Source organism: Drosophila biarmipes, chromosome 2L (assembly GCF_025231255.1).
Source record: "Drosophila biarmipes strain raj3 chromosome 2L, RU_DBia_V1.1, whole genome shotgun sequence".
In the NCBI taxonomy this organism is placed as follows: domain Eukaryota; kingdom Metazoa; phylum Arthropoda; class Insecta; order Diptera; family Drosophilidae; genus Drosophila; species Drosophila biarmipes.
In genome coordinates this window covers 1,982,015-2,001,919 of record NC_066612.1, presented here as the reverse complement: position 1 = coordinate 2,001,919, position 19,905 = coordinate 1,982,015, and the positions used below count along the sequence as shown (strand labels likewise).

Genomic DNA, 19,905 nt, shown 5'->3' with positions numbered 1-19,905 from the left:
CCGAGGAGGAAGTGCATCCGAAAGGCAATTAGAATTATTAAAACCAAATCAAGCAGTCAAAGTCAGCGCTCAGCTGGCAGGTCCATTAGTATTTCACAGCCAAGGTCAGGATTTTTGATACGCAAGTCATTGCCCCACGAGAATCAAAACAATTTACATTTTGGATATTTAAATAAATCAATGGATCTGCAATTAAAAGCTACGAACTTGAAGACGGGAATTTCAGTGACCTTATCCACAGCCCGGGCCCCAAAAGAGTTTCCCTTCAGCTTGTGGTTTTCAGCTTGTTACTTTGAACTTGACGGTGTTTTTCAGCTGACGTCGCCAGACTGCGAGTTGTTCTGCCCGTTGTTTTCTTGTATCTTGTTTTGTTGTGGCTGGCACGCGATTAAGTCGTAATTTGTAAAACGCTTTCAAGTGATACTTCCAGACTTGATGAGGTGTTTGGGTCAAGTTGATGACGGACCGATGGATAAAACAATTTTCCAGCACTTAAGGGGGCCCTTTTCCCTTTCGATGCGGGCTAAGTTGTTGGGCAAATGCAGCATTATAAGTGTGTCTCTTTGAGAAAATGAAGAAATCATTCGAGGAGGCCTAACAAAAATGTAGGTTTGAATAGCTGCACAAATCACTTAGTGTTCATATTGTGAAAAATATTTGTAAATAATTAGTTAGACAATATTTGGGCTTTTGAAATACAGAAAAATGGTAGACCCATGTGAATGATCGATATTGGTTAAGGCACTTATTAAAATAACACAGTTTCAACTCCCAGCAGAAATAACATACTGTTTCTTTTGTAAACAAAAATTGTAAAATGATCATGGTTCCTGGAAATGAAGTGATTGAGTAAAAACACAAAATTCATTTTAATGTTGGCCAAGATTACAGAAAAGTTTGCCAGCCTGAGCCGTGTCCGATCAGAAAGGTTTCCCCACACTCATACATCATTTGGATTTTCCATTTTCAAGCGAATCACTCGGTTCCCGGCCCTCCCGTTTGCAACCAATTACATTTGGTGTTTTTCCCCAGCTCTTGTAACACTCCCAAGCAATCAATTGTCCTATTAAGCCGGGGTCTTGGCTGCCTCTCCGGATGGCCATGCCTGCCCTTTTGCCACTTGTTTCGCAATCGAAAATGAGTTGTTCGAGTCAAAATTACCATGGCCAACACACGTGTTGTCCGCTGGCCATTGCACTTTGTCGATGGACTGCGATGGCTGATTTCTTATTTCTGATTTGTGATGGGAGGGAGTGGGGTTGCCTCATGCCGAAATGTTGTAAAAGTGAAAATCATAAACTGCTAATTGTATTCAAATGCAACTTGCATTGGGCTTATGTAAGAAAAGCTATGTCCAGCAGGAGGCTTGGGCATTGCAAATGGCAAGAGTCGGAGCCAAGGAGTTTTGGGAGGGGTGAGTGGAGGGGCATAAACGACAACCCACAGGGCGAATTTCATTGGGATTATAAAGGCGATTTCCCAACAGCACAGAGCGAGAGATAGGGGAAACATTTTCAATTAAATACGCATATCACACGAGTCTTTATGGCCTAGACTTTTACTTTGCCTTTCGGTTTCGGTTTTTAATCCTCAAGAGCATAATTTAATTTGTTTTACAGCCTCAAGTTTATCGATTTCTTGTGCAATTTTACGGCGGCTTTCAATTTGTTTTAGCTGCTTCCTGAGCATCCGTGACTCAGCAGCAAAACCGCGAAGCGCTTTGCCGCAAGTGGAAGAAACTCGTCATCGAATCAAATCTTGGATCTGCCCAGGCCGGGCCCGGTCCATCCTACCCATGGCAGTGATATCCTGCTGTGTTCTGTTTATTATATGATTTATCTGCATACTCCTCTGGGCCCGCAGTTGTCGTGGCTGCCGCCTTCTGGCGGTGCTGCGCGAAGATGCACTTCACTTTGAGTTAAAAAGAGAGTGGGTCAAGTGCAGTCAAAAGTGAAATTAATATTTGCTCGCCCTTGCTAAGCGCAGATAGGCGGGGAATGCTACTTTGAGCTGGATTGAGGTGAAACCCCCTTAATATAATGCAGTTTTAGTTGTATTTTAAGTGAATAAATTATGCCACATATATCCTAAATAGATACACATTTATACATATCTTATAGATACATTTCTTCCATATAAATTGGGACTAGGATTAAATAAAGAAACTAAAACTAATTCAAAAGATTTGAACATTTTTGTTCACAGCTTCGTATTTTGTTTAAGTTTTCATTAAAAAAACTATTGAACACATTTTTAATTAATTGAAAATGACATTTTTTCTTATCCACATAGAGGGTATCAAGTGGACAGCAGTATTGTGAAATAAGTATTGTGTTCTACCAGCTGCTAAACTTTTTATTGGAAATATGAACGGGGCCTCAGTGATTCATAATTGATTTCTGTTCTGCCACTTTTATCTGTTTTTGTGTGTTACTTTTTATTTGTGGCTGTGTTTCGGCTGTATTTATTCGATGTCTGGCCAGCAGGTGCACAAAATTGGTGCTAGCACAAAACCCACGTTTGTGGATGCATAGTGTAGCAAACTTTGCTCGCACTCGGATCGCGACTGGGCGTCGAAATTGCGTGTTTGGTCTGCATCTGGACTTTTTCGATTCAGCTGCCCCGCGAACACAGAAAAATAAAGTAAAACAAAAAGGAATTAATTGAAAATAAAATTCATTAAAAATGCTGCATTGACAAATAAATCATTGTTCGTTTGGCTGTCATGTCAAATAAATCATAAGACACGACAAAACTGAGCGGGCAAATGGGAAACTCGGGAACTCGGAAAATGGAAAACTCCTCGCACCACGATTTTCTTACTTTGCGTGCCGAGTTGCGTTGATGAAGAGTTAACGGTAAATTATGTTGTCGCAGTCACCCAAAGGAAAACCAACCAAAATAATGAAAAAAATATATATATATAGCATAGGTATATATAAAGCGTTTTTCCCTCTGCTTTCCCGAAAAACGAGCAAACGAAAGGTATTATATCAAGAGGAAAACGAACGGAAAGCGGTGGAAAATAGATAAGTTTGGCGACCGCAACAAGTATACGCAATGTTGGACGGCCTGCCTGCCACGCTTTTCCTTGCCCCTCGGCTCCTGTCAGCCTGTGACGCTTTTGCCGCTTTCCACCGCCCCTTCCCAGTTTTCAATTTTCCTTTTTCCATGTTAATGAAACGCGATTTCCTAGCTGACGTCTGTTGTTGCAACTACTGCCGTTGCTGGTTGTTATTATTCACGCGCTTAGAGTCAATTATCAAAACCGACAAAAAATAGGCCCGGATGGCGGGAAACGCTGGTGGGAAAAGTCATCGAACCAGGGATGCTCTAAAAAGGGTAATTTTTCTGTTATTTTATTAATTTTTAATTTGCTGGACAACATTATTATATTTACTATGGCGACATTTGCATGTTTCTGGATATGAAAATCAAAGTAGGATTAAAATGTGTATATATTTTAATTACTTACACAAAAACCGAAATGAATTTTAGGTCAGTACTGCTAACAATAATGGATTTTTTTTAGAATTAGGTAATTTTGAAGTATAAAAGTACTGAGCTTCATAAGTGTTTTTCGACAAGATTAGTATAAAACTACATGACAAGTATATAGGCGTATAAAAATGCCTGAAAAAAGGTTTATAATTTAAGTAAATTAATTGCCTGGCAGAAAATAATTTTTCTGCCAAAAGGTAGATTTTTACACCACGAGAGGTGTAATGCCACCCTGATCCAAGTGCAGGAAAACCGACTGGCAGGCAAACAGACACTCGCGCACTCTGGAGCGGACTCTGCGGAAAATTTCACTTTCACAAAAAGGTCTATGGACGTTCGTACCCCCCTCCCCAAAGCCGTATCTTTCGGCCCGCTTGGGCCCCCTCCCCGGGTCCACACCCTGGAATTGGCGTGAGTCCGCGAATCGCTGCCAAATTGGTACCAGTACCAGCCAAAGACGTCAGACGTCGATTTGCGGCATTTTCGTTGGCTTTTCTCGGCTTGCTGGCTGCCCGCCGATTGAAATTGTTCGCAGGTGGTTTCCGTTGCCCAAGTCAAAATGCTTCGCCTGTTTCGGGGCCTTGGATCGGTTTCGTTATAGGTTTTAGCCAGCCGCGGTCAGTTATGTAGTCTTTTTGACGCCCAAAAAGCATTGCATGCAAAACACATTTGCGTATTTAAAAACGCAAACGTGTTGTTTTGTATATAGGAAGTGGTTTCTTTAAAAGTAAAATTAATACCTAGGGAAAACGGAGCATAAAGCTGGTCCTGGGGTTTTGGAGTTGTACCTGCTAATTACAATATCACTTTGCATAGAGTGTGTGGTACTTTAACTAGAGCTGAGTATGCAGTTTTTTATATAAATTATACTAGATCTCTTTAAAAAAAATTAAAAAGGTAAACTGTTTCAATAAATAACATATACCAATTTTTTATCTAAGGTCTTTCAACTTTAAAAACTAAAATTTATGCCACGAGTATAATCCATTAGGACCCATTTTATACCCTTTTTCGGGAACATGTAATAAAATGTCATACAATAATGCCTCCATAAATATTCCATACATATATCTAAAAATATTCCCGACTCTGTTCCGGTTAATCTATCCATAACTTATCTTTGGGTTAAGTCTAGACTCCTTGCCTCATAAGAATTTAGTGGCAAGTTCCTTATAAATCATTGTGTTTCAAGGCATATTTATAGAATTCTAGATGCTGGGACTCAAAAAAGCTTTCTTGGGGATATTTCTGAGAAAATATGCGATGTGCCCCCCTTTTAATTTGTATCAACCTTATAACAAAGTATTTACAAAGTTTTAAAGGCTTGATAGAAGTTATAATTCAGTATGGGATAGAAACAATCCAAGCCCAAGGACAATTTATAAAATCGTTTGTGGGAAAAGGCTCTACCTCAAAATTATGCTGTGCTCTTTTTTGGTTTTGGGAAAATTAGCATAGAAAAAAGTGAAAGTGTTGCAGCTGCAATGAATTTAATATGTAGCAGCGCCGACAACCCGCCAGACTTCATGTGCGGCGCTTAGACCTCGCCCTCTTCTCTCTAAATTACCCATGAATCGGGGCTCGCTGGCTGTCAAAAGGGCGCAAAGTGTGGATAATTTTTTCTTTCGATTTTTAGAGCTTATTTTCTTTGGGAAAATGCCTCGGCCGCGATATGGAAAGTGCCGGCCCACGCGCAGATTACGAAAAACTCTGGACCTACGGAACCGAAGGGGGCGAAGCGGCTGACAGCTCGGATTGCCTCAAGTTCAGCGCTTTGATTTTCAATTCGGTTCACGATTTGCATGGCTAGACGAGATACTTATTAACCCAAGTGCTCCGACAAGAAGCGTGATCCGAGTTTTTGGTCACACACCCCGAAGGCGGGATCGGATGCACTTGTTGTTGCTCCCGCCCCACGTTGCATGTTGCTGTTGCCAGTTCCGTGGGTAAGTCCGCCGACTAATTGCCGTTGGATCAGTTAATGATACATGAAATTTGATGTTTGGAAACCTTTTTCAGACTGGTAGGAATAATATACCATTTATGGGAGTGGATTACACGGGCAAACATACTGAATACAGCCTTTAGAGTCGAGTCTTTACCCAAAAAACGTCGATTTGTTTTAGTTCTTATACTAGTCATAATTGTTGAGAAAAACCCCTATACGAAACCCAAACCTGATGAAGTCATTTTGCGCCTTGATGATAATTTCATCTGTTGGGCAATTTGAAAGGCGCAGAATTTTAACGACCTCCCAGAAAGAGCAGACACTCGCAAAGGACTTTGGAAATATTTAGGAAAATAGGTTTTCTTCTTCATTGTTTGTCTTCCACATTACTTTGAATTCATTTTGAGTATCAGCTGCAGGGTGAAGGCGGGGTCGAGGGGGCGCTAAAAGGGGACAACTCAACTCGTGACTCGATTGACATTTGAATGAGAGTGGAAAATGTGCAAAACGAGCGGCGGTGGCTACCAAAAACCGATGAAAAACAACACACTCGCACACAAAAGTGTGTCCCCCTTCCACGGCGAAATCAATATTCGGTAATGCATTTTCAGCTATGCAGGTATTACAACAAAGGCACAACAATGGACCCGAAAAGAAGCCATTATCATGCAACGTCTGGTGGCAAGGCAGCTGCCAATGCAATCGAAGCCTTTTCGGCAATTGCACAAGAGCCAGCCGAGCTCGAATCAAATTCAAAATCAACTAATTACCGCAAATGCCACCAACGGAAGCCGAGGGGTCAATGCACTCACGGGCTACCAGTGATCAGTACCTGTGTTTTCTAGTGAAATTGAGCTTAGCGATCCATAAAAATAGGTACTATACTTTATAGTACATAATATTTAAAGTCCACATAAAATAAATTTGTTAATTCCAAGCCAAAAAAATAAATACAGTAAGTGAATAAAGATCCCAACTAGCTTTCAAAAAACCTCTCAAATTTGTTACCTACGATCTGTCTAGTATTGTGAAGTACAAGAAAGCATTGTAATCAAACTGGGACTTAGGTGGCTTCTTCATTCCACCTCTATGCCGAACTGCTCCTCCTTTTTGTTCTTTGAGGCCAGCGCCAGACATCAGTCTTTCCGTTCCGAGGTCCCGAAGCCCCCAACCTTGGACCCTCATTACGACGGGCCCCAAAAGGTAGGTGGCAGTCAAAATATTTGATCGAGGGCCGACTCCTTCGCGCCCCTTCCCTGCGGCCTTTACTTCAGTGCCAGAACCCTCGACAAGCGCAATTAATCAATTTCTGTTCTACACATAGAACAACAATTCATTCAAAATAGGCTATATAAATCCTGAAAATTACCATACAAATTATAGGAAATATCAAATTCTAAGAAATACCTTTAAAACAAAACACATAAGACATAAAAGCAAAAAATATTTGGGTTTTCGGAAAAAGACGAGTTTTTCCGAAGTGTACTCTCCTTTATTTTGGTTTTTCCCCTTCCCTCGTGCGTGAAAAGGGTTCGTCTTTATCACCCGTACTCCCCGGTAATACCCACCTTTCTCACTCCCCCTTAATGGTTCTGCATCGCACTTGAAAATTTGTTGACCGAGGCTGTTAATGAAGCGTGCAGTTAATTGTTATTGCTATTGGTACCGCTCGCCAGGGTTGTTGGGGCCCGGCCTCTTCTGGGGATCTGTAAACAAATTGTTTTTGGAATGCAATGATTGCCTTGCCGGCTTTGATTTTCCACCAGCATAACTCATTTTCCCAGTTCGAGAGTCAAAAAACTCATCAATTACAAGTCGGAAGAGTAGTGTGGCAAACTTGGTTGGCTGTGAAAACAGCGCAGGATAGATGAGATATAAGATATATAACAAGTTTTATTCGTGTGGTTGCTATTATTTTCGATTAGATTTTACAAAAACATCCGATACTTTCTGTGATACGCGGGGTCGTCCTCCATTGTGGATACCTGGCTTAATATGAAGCCAAACAATTTGAGACGTCTTCTTGCCTATTTGCACTAAAGGATTTCCTTGTTCTTAGACCTGGGACTTCTTATATAATCGATAGCCCGAAAATGAATATAACTTAACTCATAATCCTTAAGTTTTTTATTTCTGTGTTTTCATCACTAAAAATTAAAATAGGAAAATATTGAAATGCTTAATAATATTTATCTAGAGACGTAGCATGTAATAATATAAGAGTCATTCTTATTTAGCACTTATAACATTTTCTACCTTGTTTATATGTTCGGATAAAAACGAACTATTATCACATATTTTTTCTCAATTTAAAAATCCGTACTTTCGGCATTTTTGAAATTTTTTGGTATTTTTCGGATTGCAACAGGTTGCGCAACATTTGTTGCTAGCAACATCGTCTTAGCAACATGGCGATGATGAGAGTGAGAGAGCATCGGTTAACAGAGAGAGAGAAGAGCGAACTAATATACCCTAAAAAAGAGGTGTATATTTATTTTAGTCTGATGTTTGTAATTACTACTTAATGTGTTTTTAAATGAAATTTTTTATTTTTTTTTAATAGATGAATGCTATTTGTTAATGAATGTTTTCTGAGCTAGCAGTAATGTTTCCTGCAATAAGGGAAGATTTTGGAGTGTTCAGAATGTAATATTTATAAAACGTAGAGTAACGCACTGGAAGTTGATTTCGACCCACCTTCTCTTCTTCACTAGATGCACACTGAAAATACATTTTGTAAAGCATACTTTGTGGCACATAGAAGCAGGATCAAGGATGAGGTATTTCTTTGCTGATAAATAAATTGCTTTAAATAATAATAAAACTGTGTGAAAAATAATAGTTTTGTTTGTATAGATATGTACCCAAAAAAAGTGTTTTCCCAAATCTGAGGTCCTCTTTCGCAGAGTCCTTGGGCAAGGTATCCGGAAGTAATATACATTTCGAGCATCTTCAAGATACAGTTTTCGGTATCCACCGAAAGAGCATGGGGCCGTCGCCCCGCCGCACTTGCGAGTGGCTCGTATCTCGTCGGGGTACCTCTCGGCCTCTCGGGCTGGGCTCTGCGGGCCTTAACGGTGCGGGCGCTCTTCGGCGCTCTCATTCAGTTTTGAGCAGCGCGCGCGTTCGGTCGCTTCAAAACAAAGAGCGCGCCTTGTGCGCGGAATAACAACAACACCGGGTCGACGAAGTACCACTAGAAGTAACCACAGCTCCACAGCGAAATATACGAGTAAATACGACAGAAGAAACAAAACAAAGGCGGCGAAGAAGGCCAAGAGAAGGAAAGCTCTGGTTCTCAGGTGCGCGAGTGTGAGTGCGTCCGTGCGGCCTCGCGGCGTCCGTGTGTGTTCTGTGCGTAGTTGTGTGCGTGTGTGCCAAAGCCAAGAATCGAAGTGCAAAGCGAAGTTGAATAATTCCCCGTCTCTCTCTCTTTCTCCGCCTCTCTCCGGCCCGGAGCGTGTAGCCAAATACCCGAAAAATAAGCAAATAATCGAGCTGATAAGGGCCAAAAGTGAGGCAGCAAGCTAGGGGCTGGCTTTGCAGGGCCAAAACAAAAACAAGCCAATGCCGCGGCTTACGTAACGCCGCATCCTTGCGAACCGAGTGCGAAACAGAACAAACCGAATCCGACACAGAAGTGGCCATGCAAGTCCAGAGAGAGTTCTAAGTACCTCCGCCGCCGCACTCTCCTCCTCCTCTGCCATCTCCCCAGTCTTCTCGCTCGCCGACCGAACGCAGCGCAATGTCAACCGCCACAATGACAACCACGGTGCCCGCCGCCCCCTCCAAGTCGGCGCCACCCACTCCGACAGCAGCGGCAGCAACAACAAACGCACGCACCGCCGACTGCCGCAAATTCACGCCGAACATTTTCAACAAGAGCAAGTGCAGCCACTGCTTTCGCCAGCGGGAGGAGCACTCGGCCGCCGCCTTGGAATGCAACAGGGTGAGTCTGAGATACAGCCCTATTTAGGAAAAATTTGAGATAAGGCTTACGGAAGTAATGGGATCTTTGGTATAGGAGGTGCTGATAGGAAACCGCCTTAGGATCGAAAGCCAGAAATAAAGTTTGTAAAGCTTAAGATCAAACACTTCGGAGATATTTGGTGTTTGGTATTCGCGATGTGTAGATATCAGATGCGATAGTACATATGTAGTTCAGGAATACTAGTAGAGATAAGCTCCTTCTTGTAAAGTCATTTTACAGTCAAAAGTGCTGAATTATAATAATCATCAGATATAAACCGTACTTTAAAGTATCTTAAAATAATGTTTGGAATATAGGGTACTAGATAGGAACCCCCTGGTTGTGCAGATCAACAAGACCCACAATCTATATATTATAATCGGGGTCTTTTCAAGTTTCATTAAAAATGTTAGCGACCTTGCTAGTATTCAACTTAAGGAATACTCACTGTACTCTGAAGTTCTGAAGAAGCTCCCCCCGAAAAGTAGTGCACAAATTTATCTTCGTGCCTGCTATATAAATCTTTATTTAGTTTCCAACTCTGTGCGGGCGTTTCTTTGTTATTCTTAAGTTCTGAAAGTTGGCTTTTCTTTTGGTTTTCCCCCTAACTATTGGTTTTTGTGCCTCGTGTTGGAGTAATGGGCCTTTTGGTAGTTTTATAAAATTTATTGGGAATTTATATTGCAGTCACTAAGTTATTTGTGAACACGAATTCACTTCGTTCCAAGGAATGCACTAGTACATTGAAAAGATAGTTTGAAAATTCTGGGTATTCGTAAGTTTTTGGCTGTTCAAATTTATTTAAGAGCCATGACTCATTTGAGCAGAACAATCATTAATTTTAATCAAATCATTTTTAATTAAAACAGCTTAATCTGACCAGTAAAAGCTGTCAGGGCTGACACAATTTGATTCGAGAAACTTTTTCGGAGAAAAGGCTAGGGTTTCGACCAAGATTAATTCATCAACTTGACCCAAAGCATCGATGGCCCTCGGGCAAAAACATCTTCTAGTCTTGAGACTTTCGTTCAATCAAGTTACTAAAAACACCAGAAGACGACCAGCATTTAGGAAACAAACAAAATTGCGGCGTGACAAAGGAAAACTCTCGCTTTCTCGTTTCACTGGAATCCGGGCTTAGAATTGGGGAAGGAAAATAACGACTCGAAAAAAATGCCACTGAAAACTAATTAAAATAACAAAAACTAATCAAAGCATAGAAAACATAAAACCCACCTAGACCTAGGAGAGCGGTCGAGAAAAAGTGAAAATCGTTTATTATGTTTACCCGGGCTCGAGACTGGGTTTCAAAAATTTACGACAATACAACGCCCAGAGTCCCGGAGTCGGAGCTGAAAGGCCAACCGGCTCTTATGTCCCATGATAAGTTTTGGAATTTGTATTTAATAATCATAAAATCGTCGTCGTAAAACACCGAGGCGACCTAGCGCGGTCCCGCCTATTTGAAAACTAAAGCCTGAAGAGTAGTTTACACTGGGAAAGTTTCGGTTTTCGTTGGGCTATGCAAATGAAGGTGGTAGAATAACAGCGGGAGAGATATGTCCACGCTTCTAGGCACTTGTCGAAAGATAAAGATTCCGGATTAGGCCTCATTCGGGCAGGCAGTATCTAATCTTATGTCTCTCGGAGATTAAGATAGTGTAAGGGGTGAAAGAGTTGAGATACAGACAAAGTTGAGATACAGAATTTGAGAATATTTTACTTCTAAATAAAGTCAAAGGAACTGTTCGCATATTTCGTACTATACGATTGTTTAGTTCTATTTTTATCTCGCTCCCTTTAGTTTTTCATCTGCCCTGTCAGCTCATTAATTAATATTTTATAATTTTTGTGCCCATTTCGTTTCTAGTTTATGAGATGTATTTTTAAACAACTGACCCTAATAAATTCCGATCTGTTGTTTCTTTCATTGCTGTTCTCGTTCCCAATTCCGCAGACAGGGAATGTTGTGCAGTTTTCGCCTGTGTTTTATGGGTCGACAAATGTTTTATTATATTGTATAGCTTTTCTGATGGCTTACACTGACGGCCCACAAGTGCCGGCGAAAATTAATTATGCGATTGTCAAAAGCAATTTCTGGCTCGCCGCCTGTCTGCTTGCCAAATTGGACCGGGTCTTTCTTTAATTGATCACCCAAAAAGAGACTTCTGCGCAGCCTGGCCCGAGGCGCAGCTTGCTTTTTGTGGGCTAAGTGCGCGTAGAAATCAAAATTGTGTTTTCCAAAGGCTTCGAGTGTGTCCGTGAACAGGGGAGCACACTTCAACCGCGTGACTGATCTGAAAAACAGAGCCAGAATGACCCCCATGAAATTAGCACAAAACGCTCACACACTCGCCGAAGGTATTGTCTTGTTAACCATTTATTGGGGAAGTCTCAGACCCGAAAGACAACGAGAACTCATGGAGAAATACCCTCCGAAAGGCCGGAGGCCATCAGCACTTGACAGCCGTGAAAATTGTCGCCCTCTGGGGAGTTGAGAAATGGGATTGCGGAGTGCAGGGGCCTGTGTGCATGTAAGTGATCCACAAACTGGAGAACTAGTTGATCGATTTGTTGGCTTAGCTGTTCCTGGCAGCATTTCCTAATTTATAAGTAACTCGAGTTACACTATTGAATTACCCGGCGAGCGAAGCGTTGGAGTCAAGTGTTCACAAAGAAGAAAATAAACAAACTCTACTATTTGAGTGTGAAAGTCATTTGAGTCAATAGCCAGTGGGTAGAACAACTGTGTCAACAAGTCGACGGTGATGGCGGGGACTTGGGAGCGGGAAGAGGAAGCGGAAGTGGAGCAGGGCGGGGGCTAGTTCTCCATCAGTAGGCAGATCTAAGGTTAAACACCCGAGCCAAGAAGCTATTCGAGTGTTTCCTACAGAGCGGGCAAGTGTGGGCTTACTGGGAAATCACAATATAATGGATATGAATATCGTATAGAATAATATGATATATTGGATATTTGCATTGAGTAGGTTTGTTACTTTCTTTCCTTTTGCTGGAAAGGCTGTGCAATAGGCCAACTTAGAAACTATTTTTAAAACGCTGGGACCTCGCCGCGGTTGTCATTAAGGAACGCCTCCGGCTGCAGACATTTTAAAGTCAAATCTGGGCACTGGGAACCGAGTGCTCCGCACTCCTTCGGCTCGGTTTGTTCCACATTCGGCTCCCCTGCTTCTGGGCGATGCAGTTGCTCCGCAGCTAATATGTATATGTATGTAAAAATAGAACTCAACTCTTGGCTTCCGCTCGTCGAGCGGCAATTAGAAGGCGTCGGCAGCAGTCAGCCAGCTCCCCCTCTCCAGAATCCTCGAGTCCCCTCAAGACCCCTCGAGGCCCCTCCAGCGGCCCCCTTTGCGGTTACTCAACCGACAGACCCCACAGGCTTAGTCGCCCCGACTGGGCCCGATTTTCCTGCCCCAGTCGTTCTAAATTTAGCAACACTTTTGCTTTTGTTTCTCGCTCTCCGCTCCAGAAGAGCGTCCATGTGTCCATGTGTCCATGTCGGCCTGTCTTCTGCCCGGTTTTGACTAGTGCATAAATGCTGGGCCATAATTGCTGCATTGTCTGTCGCCGATCCGAAGGCTAATGAAGCCGGCAAAGCGTCCCTAACACGGCTCTCGGATTACCTGTCCCGGGGATCGGACGGTATGGGATGGTAGGGCCATGGCCATAGGACCACCTATCGTTAGGGGTGCCCTTTGTAGTTGGCGGTGCTGGAAAATGCGCAAAAACAAAGGCCGAGAAACGCGACGAGGTGCAAAACGGATGTCAGAATGCATTGTCAAGTCAATGAAGCGGAACATTTCAGTTATCACGGCGAACATCCACTTCAGAACCCATTATATTCGCGGAGATGGAGCTCGTGTTTTTGGGGGCTGTGCCATGTTGACAGGTCGGGTCAAAGGCTTTCAGGCTGCGATGCCCCGAAACCCCGGGAAAATCTCATCTTGCCACTCTGTTTTGTTTTTGTTCTACCCAGGCGCGTGACTGGGCACCCCACCAAGACTCTGACTGGGACTGAAACTAAAGCTAAGACTGAGACTAAGACCTAGGCCCACCAAGAGGTCTAACCCATGGGCAGTAATTGTGGACTTTTTGCTGGTTCTGGCGGCCGTCTATTTGTCTGGCAAAACAATTGGCATGGGACACCGTGGGCCCAGGCAACTAAACACCTAAAAAATTCTATAGCAAGTTACTTTTAAGAAAAATAGATACTATTCAATATGGTTTTGCTAAAGGTTGCCAAGGAAATTGTGGAAACAAAGAACTCTTACAGCAAACAACCATTATTCTCTTTCTAAAAGAAACATATTTAAAAATGGCAAAGCAACTATTATCTATAAAAATATTTCACACCTCGTTGTTAAAAATATTTTATGACAAGGTGTTCAAAAACACCTTAGGACAAGCCAGGTTGTTTCACTGTCCGAAATCGGGTGTCACTTCGAGCCGCACGCCCCCGTTGAGTATTTGTCCATGAGTCTTGCTTCTTCCCTGTGTTACCTCCCTGCCTCACTGTGGGCCAAGTCGGCTGGCCATCGGTGTCCTAGGTGCCTGCCTATCCCACCAAAAAGATCTCAATTGGTCCCCGGGGTGTTATTGAGCTATTGGCAGCATGCCATCCCAGTCCCATGCCACCCCGTGCACCATTCCGTCTCCAGGTCTCCAGTGGAGTCGACGCTTCGGACCTCATTCGCCCGGTGACTCGTCGCTCGGCCTCTCGTGGTTCCCCTTTGGCCCTTCGAGGATAGGATGGGATAGTTGGTTCCCAGTTTCTGCCAGTGTGCCCGGGCCTCAGAGCCAGGTTCTTGGGTTGTTTGTCAGAGAAGTATACACATAATAAATATTACTTTTGCACACCCATCCTGTACTCCCGTCCTATGGCATGCCTTCGTGCATCCTCCTTTCCAGTCTTAACGTGCTCAAGTGGCCAACAACCAACAGCCAACGTTGATTGATTGTTTGGCTTAGAAATTATTCTCAGTTCTCGGGGCCCCCTCCGCGAGCGTGTGTGTATGTGAAGTGGGTGTGTTGCAGAAATTTGCATTTTTCTAGGTTAATTAGTTGTGCATAAGCCATCCAGCGGAGTCAAGTGCATTGAACCCGTCCACTCACCCGTCACCTGTATCGCTTTTGGGGTCATCTCGCTGCTATCTAAATCTATAGTTGGTTAGTTGCATTGTTGAACATCAAGGTAACACTTCGGAGCGATAAGGCCAAGGCAAACAATTGTGCAAGTGTGAAAACAAAAGAACTAGCTAAAGACCAGATAAATAAAGGAAAACAAAGAGTGTATCTTCGAGATACACTCGGCTGCAGCAGGCAGTCTGCAAGATGCTCGTAGTTGGCAGTTGCGCATTCTAAGCACCATCAAGCAGATAAGGGAAGTCAACTCTTCTGCTCCGGAGGTCCAGGTGGTATATTGGCCGAATCTCTGGGATGGGTTATCTAGCATGCTCCGCTTTGTTGCGACAGCTTGTCTTCAGATATTGCAAACGATTTTTCTAGCGAAATGTATTTCGAAACCCCGAGATAATGGTTATCGCCATTTTCCGACTTGTCTACTTGATGCTGGGAGAACGCACAAGATAAGGGGGAAGAAAATGATGGGAACACCTTAAAATGGGGGATTATATTTTAATTTTCGGTACTTTTCCTCCGGAAATAGTATTGCATTGAAGTTTTAATAAGTTTAGGTTTAATATCTCAATAACTGAAATAATAACCTAAAGATTTGCATCTCAGCTCTTTGAAACCATCACCTCTGATATGATGTTTTAAAGATATAAAATAGAATAAATGAGGTTTCTAGACATAGTGCAGAAGAGCATCTGAGGATCGTATTTTAACAAGGAACCCTCCCGCCTTGGCGGCTGGGCCTATCTATCTAACTTTGTTGCTGCTATTTGTACAGGGCCGTCTGTCTGCAGAGGCCTGTCTGCGGCTGCAATTAGCAGGAGGCATCGTCTGAATATTCTTCAGCCACCCTGCACTCCGGATCGCCATTCTGCGCAGTCTTTCTTTTTGCATGGGGCCGTGTCACAATTATCAGCACGAACTTCTCTGTCGCTCAAAAACATGAGCAGAGGTAACCCGAAGACAATGCCCAGAAAGTTGGCCGCCTCTGCCACAGTCTCCGGCGCTCTTTTTGCTTTGTTCGGCGATGGGGGCCAGCAAATGGGGCCCACCAACCTTATCGCGATACACAGCCAACAAATCATCAATCATTCCATTCCGTTCCACTCCACCAGCAACATCGTCTACAGCAGCGGCAAAACCAAATCGACTTCTTAACGCCAACAGCTTCATCTCGCAGCTGCCTCAGATCCAACATCATCTCTAGGCCCTGGCTATTAGATTTCCTCATAAAAACCAGCTGAAGTCGGCAAAAGTCTGAAACTAAGATCTGGAAAAGAGAGCCCCGTCCGCGGATTTAGTCGAGGGCAGGGTCCCCCTTCTGGTTCGAGCTCGAGAGTTTAGTTTATAAACTCCCGGCGACATCTTCCGCTGCGGCGGCATTTTATTTATTTGTTTCTTTTTTATTTTTGTCTACCTATTCTATCTCCGCGCTATGCCTTAATTAAGTCGGCTTCTCAGGCCCGCGAACAGTGGGATAAGATAAGGGGAAAAGCCCTGATATCATTCCTTGCAGCGAATTCGAAAGTTGTGCAGCTATCTTTTAATCGATTGGGGAACTTATCAGATAATTGGCTATCTTTTGGTATGTAAATTTATTTCTGATAAATATATTTTTCAGACTTTAAAAGCTCTTGATAATCTGGGTTTCCTGGTATAAACTCTGTATAGAAAATATTTTAGTTCTTCAAAAGAAGCTCTTAGCATATAAGACCAGTACCTTGTAGGTAACATACCAATTTAGCATGTTGGCCTCTTTAAATTCAAACCACTGTGCCAAGGCCCAAACGCACAATCTATCGCCCGGGCCCTGCTTCCTTCTGCCGTTCAAATTGAAAGCTAATTCTATGCAGTAGCCGCGGCAGTTCCAAGTTCCAAGCCGTGCCATCCAGTCATCCATCTACCCATCCCCCAAGCCTCGGCCGCCGAAGAAGATCCCCGAGCTGCACATTCACTTGTTGCCTGGCTGCAGCGATTTTGCCACTTCATACATCAGCCAGCATCGTCATCTCAGAGCCAGAGGAAGGCCCCGAGCAAGAAGGGGGCCAGGAGATGCACTGCAGCCATTGTTCCCTTCGCCGGCCCAGCCGTCCCATGTGACATTTCGCTGCATAATTGAATTCTTATGCTCTCCGCCCGGCTCACTCAATCAAGACACAACAATACTGCCTACCAGCTCCACCATGCGGCCCATGGAGCCCAAGTTCCAGTTCAAATGCCGCGCTGCGAAACCTTCTGAGTTATGGCATCTTTACACCTGCCCCTGGGCACGGTTCCTCGCCTTGAAAGAGATAGAGTCGGCATAATAGGACCTGGGTAACGCCGGGCAAACACCATTAGATGGCCGGCGATAAAGACGGAGAGGTTCCAGAAGGGGATCTTGGATCTCGGCATTTTCCTGAAATAATGACGTGTTGAGAAGGGCATCTTGATTTCAAATTAGTTTATAATTATGATTTTGCCACGACTGCAACCTGTATTTTGCCATTCCACTCTTTCTCCTCCTCGACCATTGAAATCGCTGTTTAATTGGAAAGTAATTTGCACGATATCGGAAGCTCTGCAGCGGCGAGTCTCGGTAGAAATCGTTAGGTTAGACCCGTCGCGGTCCAAACTGCATGCCATAGTTCCACATTTCCACACCTCGTCGCCGCAATTATTGTGAATTGTGAACCGCCTGGCCAAATATTTATTGGTGCGCATATCTTAGCACCGAAACGGGCCGAAAAGGCACAACGACTTGGGCGGAAAAAATACCCGCCTCCCGGGCTTTTGCAATTAACTATCAAATGCTAATTTCCTGTACAACTAACACAAAAAATAGAAAACGTATTGAAACGAAATAAATAAATATTTATGCATGCATTAGTCGGGTTTTTGAGGGTTACTGAATGCCAAGAATGCCTGTTCTCCATGAATAAACATAAGACAGATCTTATAAATCAAAAAATCACCTGTCGAAGCAGGCAGCCCTGAGCTAGAAGATTTTATTGCGACTAAGGTTTTGATTAATGAGTTGTTATTGTGGCATGATATTGTTGGAAATGCTGTAAAGAAACTTATTTGTATTGCAAAACAATCGAGTAAAGTAGTCAGCTTTGAATGGATGGAAAATGTATATTTATTGACAACAGTATCACAATAATCTTAATTTAAGTCCGGCTAAAGATTTCCCCAATGAAAGCTCTATAATAATTGATTTCCAGATTCTTTCTAAGAGGCTTGTGCATATCAATAAAATCTATTGTTAGCATCTGCCACTTCACCTTTCCAACTTTAATGATTATGATCATCCACGATGCTTTCAACGATTTTCCACAGCTTTTCCAAGCGAAAATTCTCCTGGCCAATTTGTTGTTATTGCTGTTTTGTAGCTCGTTCTTTGAGATTCTTCGGGTTTTTGGGGCCGCGGCAAATGACGATATGTAAATTTGTTCTCTCTCGGTCTCTCAGTATCTAAGTATCTGTGTTTTTCGTGTTCGGTGTGCGGTCAAGGTGATCGAGCCCGGTCGAGTCAAGCCGCAGCTCAATAGGAATCCACGGGCAGGTGGGGAAACGAACCGGGTGCGGCCTATAAAGCTGAGGAGCTTTAACACTTCCAGGTAGAAGTTTCAATTTATGCTCTCCTCCGCTTGTCTGCCGTGCCATCGCGTCTAGATAAATCATCTAAAATACATTCCATTTATTTGGCAGCTTAGAATTCGGCTGTTCTCCGGCGATTTTTGTTTTTGCCGTGCGTAAATGTTGGGTTAGATTTTTTTGTGGGTTTCTTGGAAGCGTCGTTTTCGGAAACAATGGGAGTTTGGAGATCTCTGGGGCTGATCTCAGACGTGCCCAGCAACGACAGTTCCAAAATAAAAAAAGATTGATACACAGAGTTCCTTCACCACATATAGGGGAACCTGAGCAAAAACAATAAGCCCAAGAAATTGACAATTACAGACCCAAAAATAGGCAAAATGAACAAGAGCCGGGCTGCGCTGCCGACGACAATGGCAAAAGCATTTATTTATAACCAATAATTTAGGCAATTGCAACAACAGCAACAACACATGCTAAATTACGTAGGTGGACATGATAATTTCGCTCCGCTGCAGACACCCTGAATATGAGCAAAAACCCAGCATTCAAGCCGCGCCCTGAAATGAAAAATATAGCAAACGCCGCCATTGCCCTCGGGGGAATTTCATTTAAATGAAATACATTTGCTGGCTTGCTGGCCAAAAAAAGAGCGAACTCGGTCTGCAATTACTGCAAATTTGTGGCGGCTACAATGCAAATGATGAGTGATCGAATTGGGAAAAGGTGCTTTAAGACTCGCATAAGGCTGCCAACTGGATGCAAAAATTGAAGAGATTGAAGTAATGAGTTGCACAGAAAAGCGAAAGGGAAGGTGCCATTCATCGAATGTACTTTTAATTAAAATTAAATGAAGAGGGGTGCTCAAAAAACTATTGAAGAAACTTGCAATAATTTTTGTTCAATTAAATTGACCTTACATCATGGTTTTTCGTTGATCAGTAAAAGCGAACCTATTTTGAATAATTTTTTACACTTAGAAATTTAAACCCCCATCCCATTTAGACCCATATATCAACAAATATTTGCACTTCCTATTATGCACACGAGTAATAAATATGCAAGGCTGACTGTGATATATGGATGATTGCTGTGCGCTTTAAGAAATTGTCAAAACTCTTGTCAAATTTTCGCGGCCCAGGCATTTAACACTGCTGCAGGCCAAGTGGGCCCGGGAAAATGCATTTTTAATAAGCCATTCGATTCCGCATGCTGTGATGACGATGGCAACGGGTGGGTGTACTGGCACGGGAACTACCAAACTTGCGAACCCCCAAACTTCCACTCCATTGAGCCACCCAACCACCAGATAGTCCCGCTCCACCGAGCCACCGAGTCACCCACAATTTGCGATGTTTATGTTTTGTCTTCGATTTGTTTTTTGCCTCCCACAGTACGTGGGTCGTTGTGGATTTGTGGATTTGTCGACTTGGCTGTGGCCCCAGTATCTGTATCTTTTGGGCTCTAAATGGGCGAGCTTCAGCGGCGATATCATGCACAGAACACCGAGAGCCCAGCAAAAAGTACGGAAATATTTCTTTTTGTTTGCGGGTGTCGCTGGGGCTTGTGGCATTTTTTGGCCCGGCGATATGCGTGTAATTTATCAACTCATGAAATATTTAGGTGTTTGCCATATTTGAGCACGTCTTGCATAATTTGTACGTTTGTACTTGTAATTAAAGATATTTTAGATATATTTCTCGTTTGGCCATATTTGGCCAGCGATTGCGAGTGTGATTGTTTTGTTGTGTGTGGG

The 19,905-nt window shown here is 43.1% G+C and overlaps 1 protein-coding gene and 1 long non-coding RNA gene across 5 annotated transcripts in view; both read left to right on the top strand.

Moving 5' to 3' along the window:
• The first annotated feature begins 2,524 nt into the window (after positions 1 to 2,524).
• LOC127010687 (uncharacterized) lies at positions 2,525 to 5,661 on the top strand. 2 transcript variants are annotated; one of them, XR_007763405.1, is made up of 5 exons: positions 2,525 to 2,858; positions 2,928 to 2,985; positions 3,197 to 3,342; positions 5,138 to 5,447; positions 5,521 to 5,661. It is a non-coding gene; the product is annotated as an uncharacterized LOC127010687 (long non-coding RNA). The 2 variants fall into 2 exon arrangements; XR_007763404.1 differs by having other exon boundaries at positions 2,928 to 3,342.
• A 2,900-nt stretch (positions 5,662 to 8,561) lies between these two features.
• LOC108029068 (protein outspread) overlaps positions 8,562 to 19,905 on the top strand; it is an 83,705-nt gene continuing 72,361 nt past the window's right edge. For all 3 annotated transcript variants that reach the window (XM_017101139.3, XM_050885098.1, XM_050885099.1), the window contains exon 1: positions 8,562 to 9,398. In XM_017101139.3, the coding sequence (XP_016956628.1) occupies positions 9,195 to 9,398 (204 nt within the window). In that variant the 5' untranslated portion in view covers positions 8,562 to 9,194. The remainder of the gene's footprint in view (positions 9,399 to 19,905) is intronic.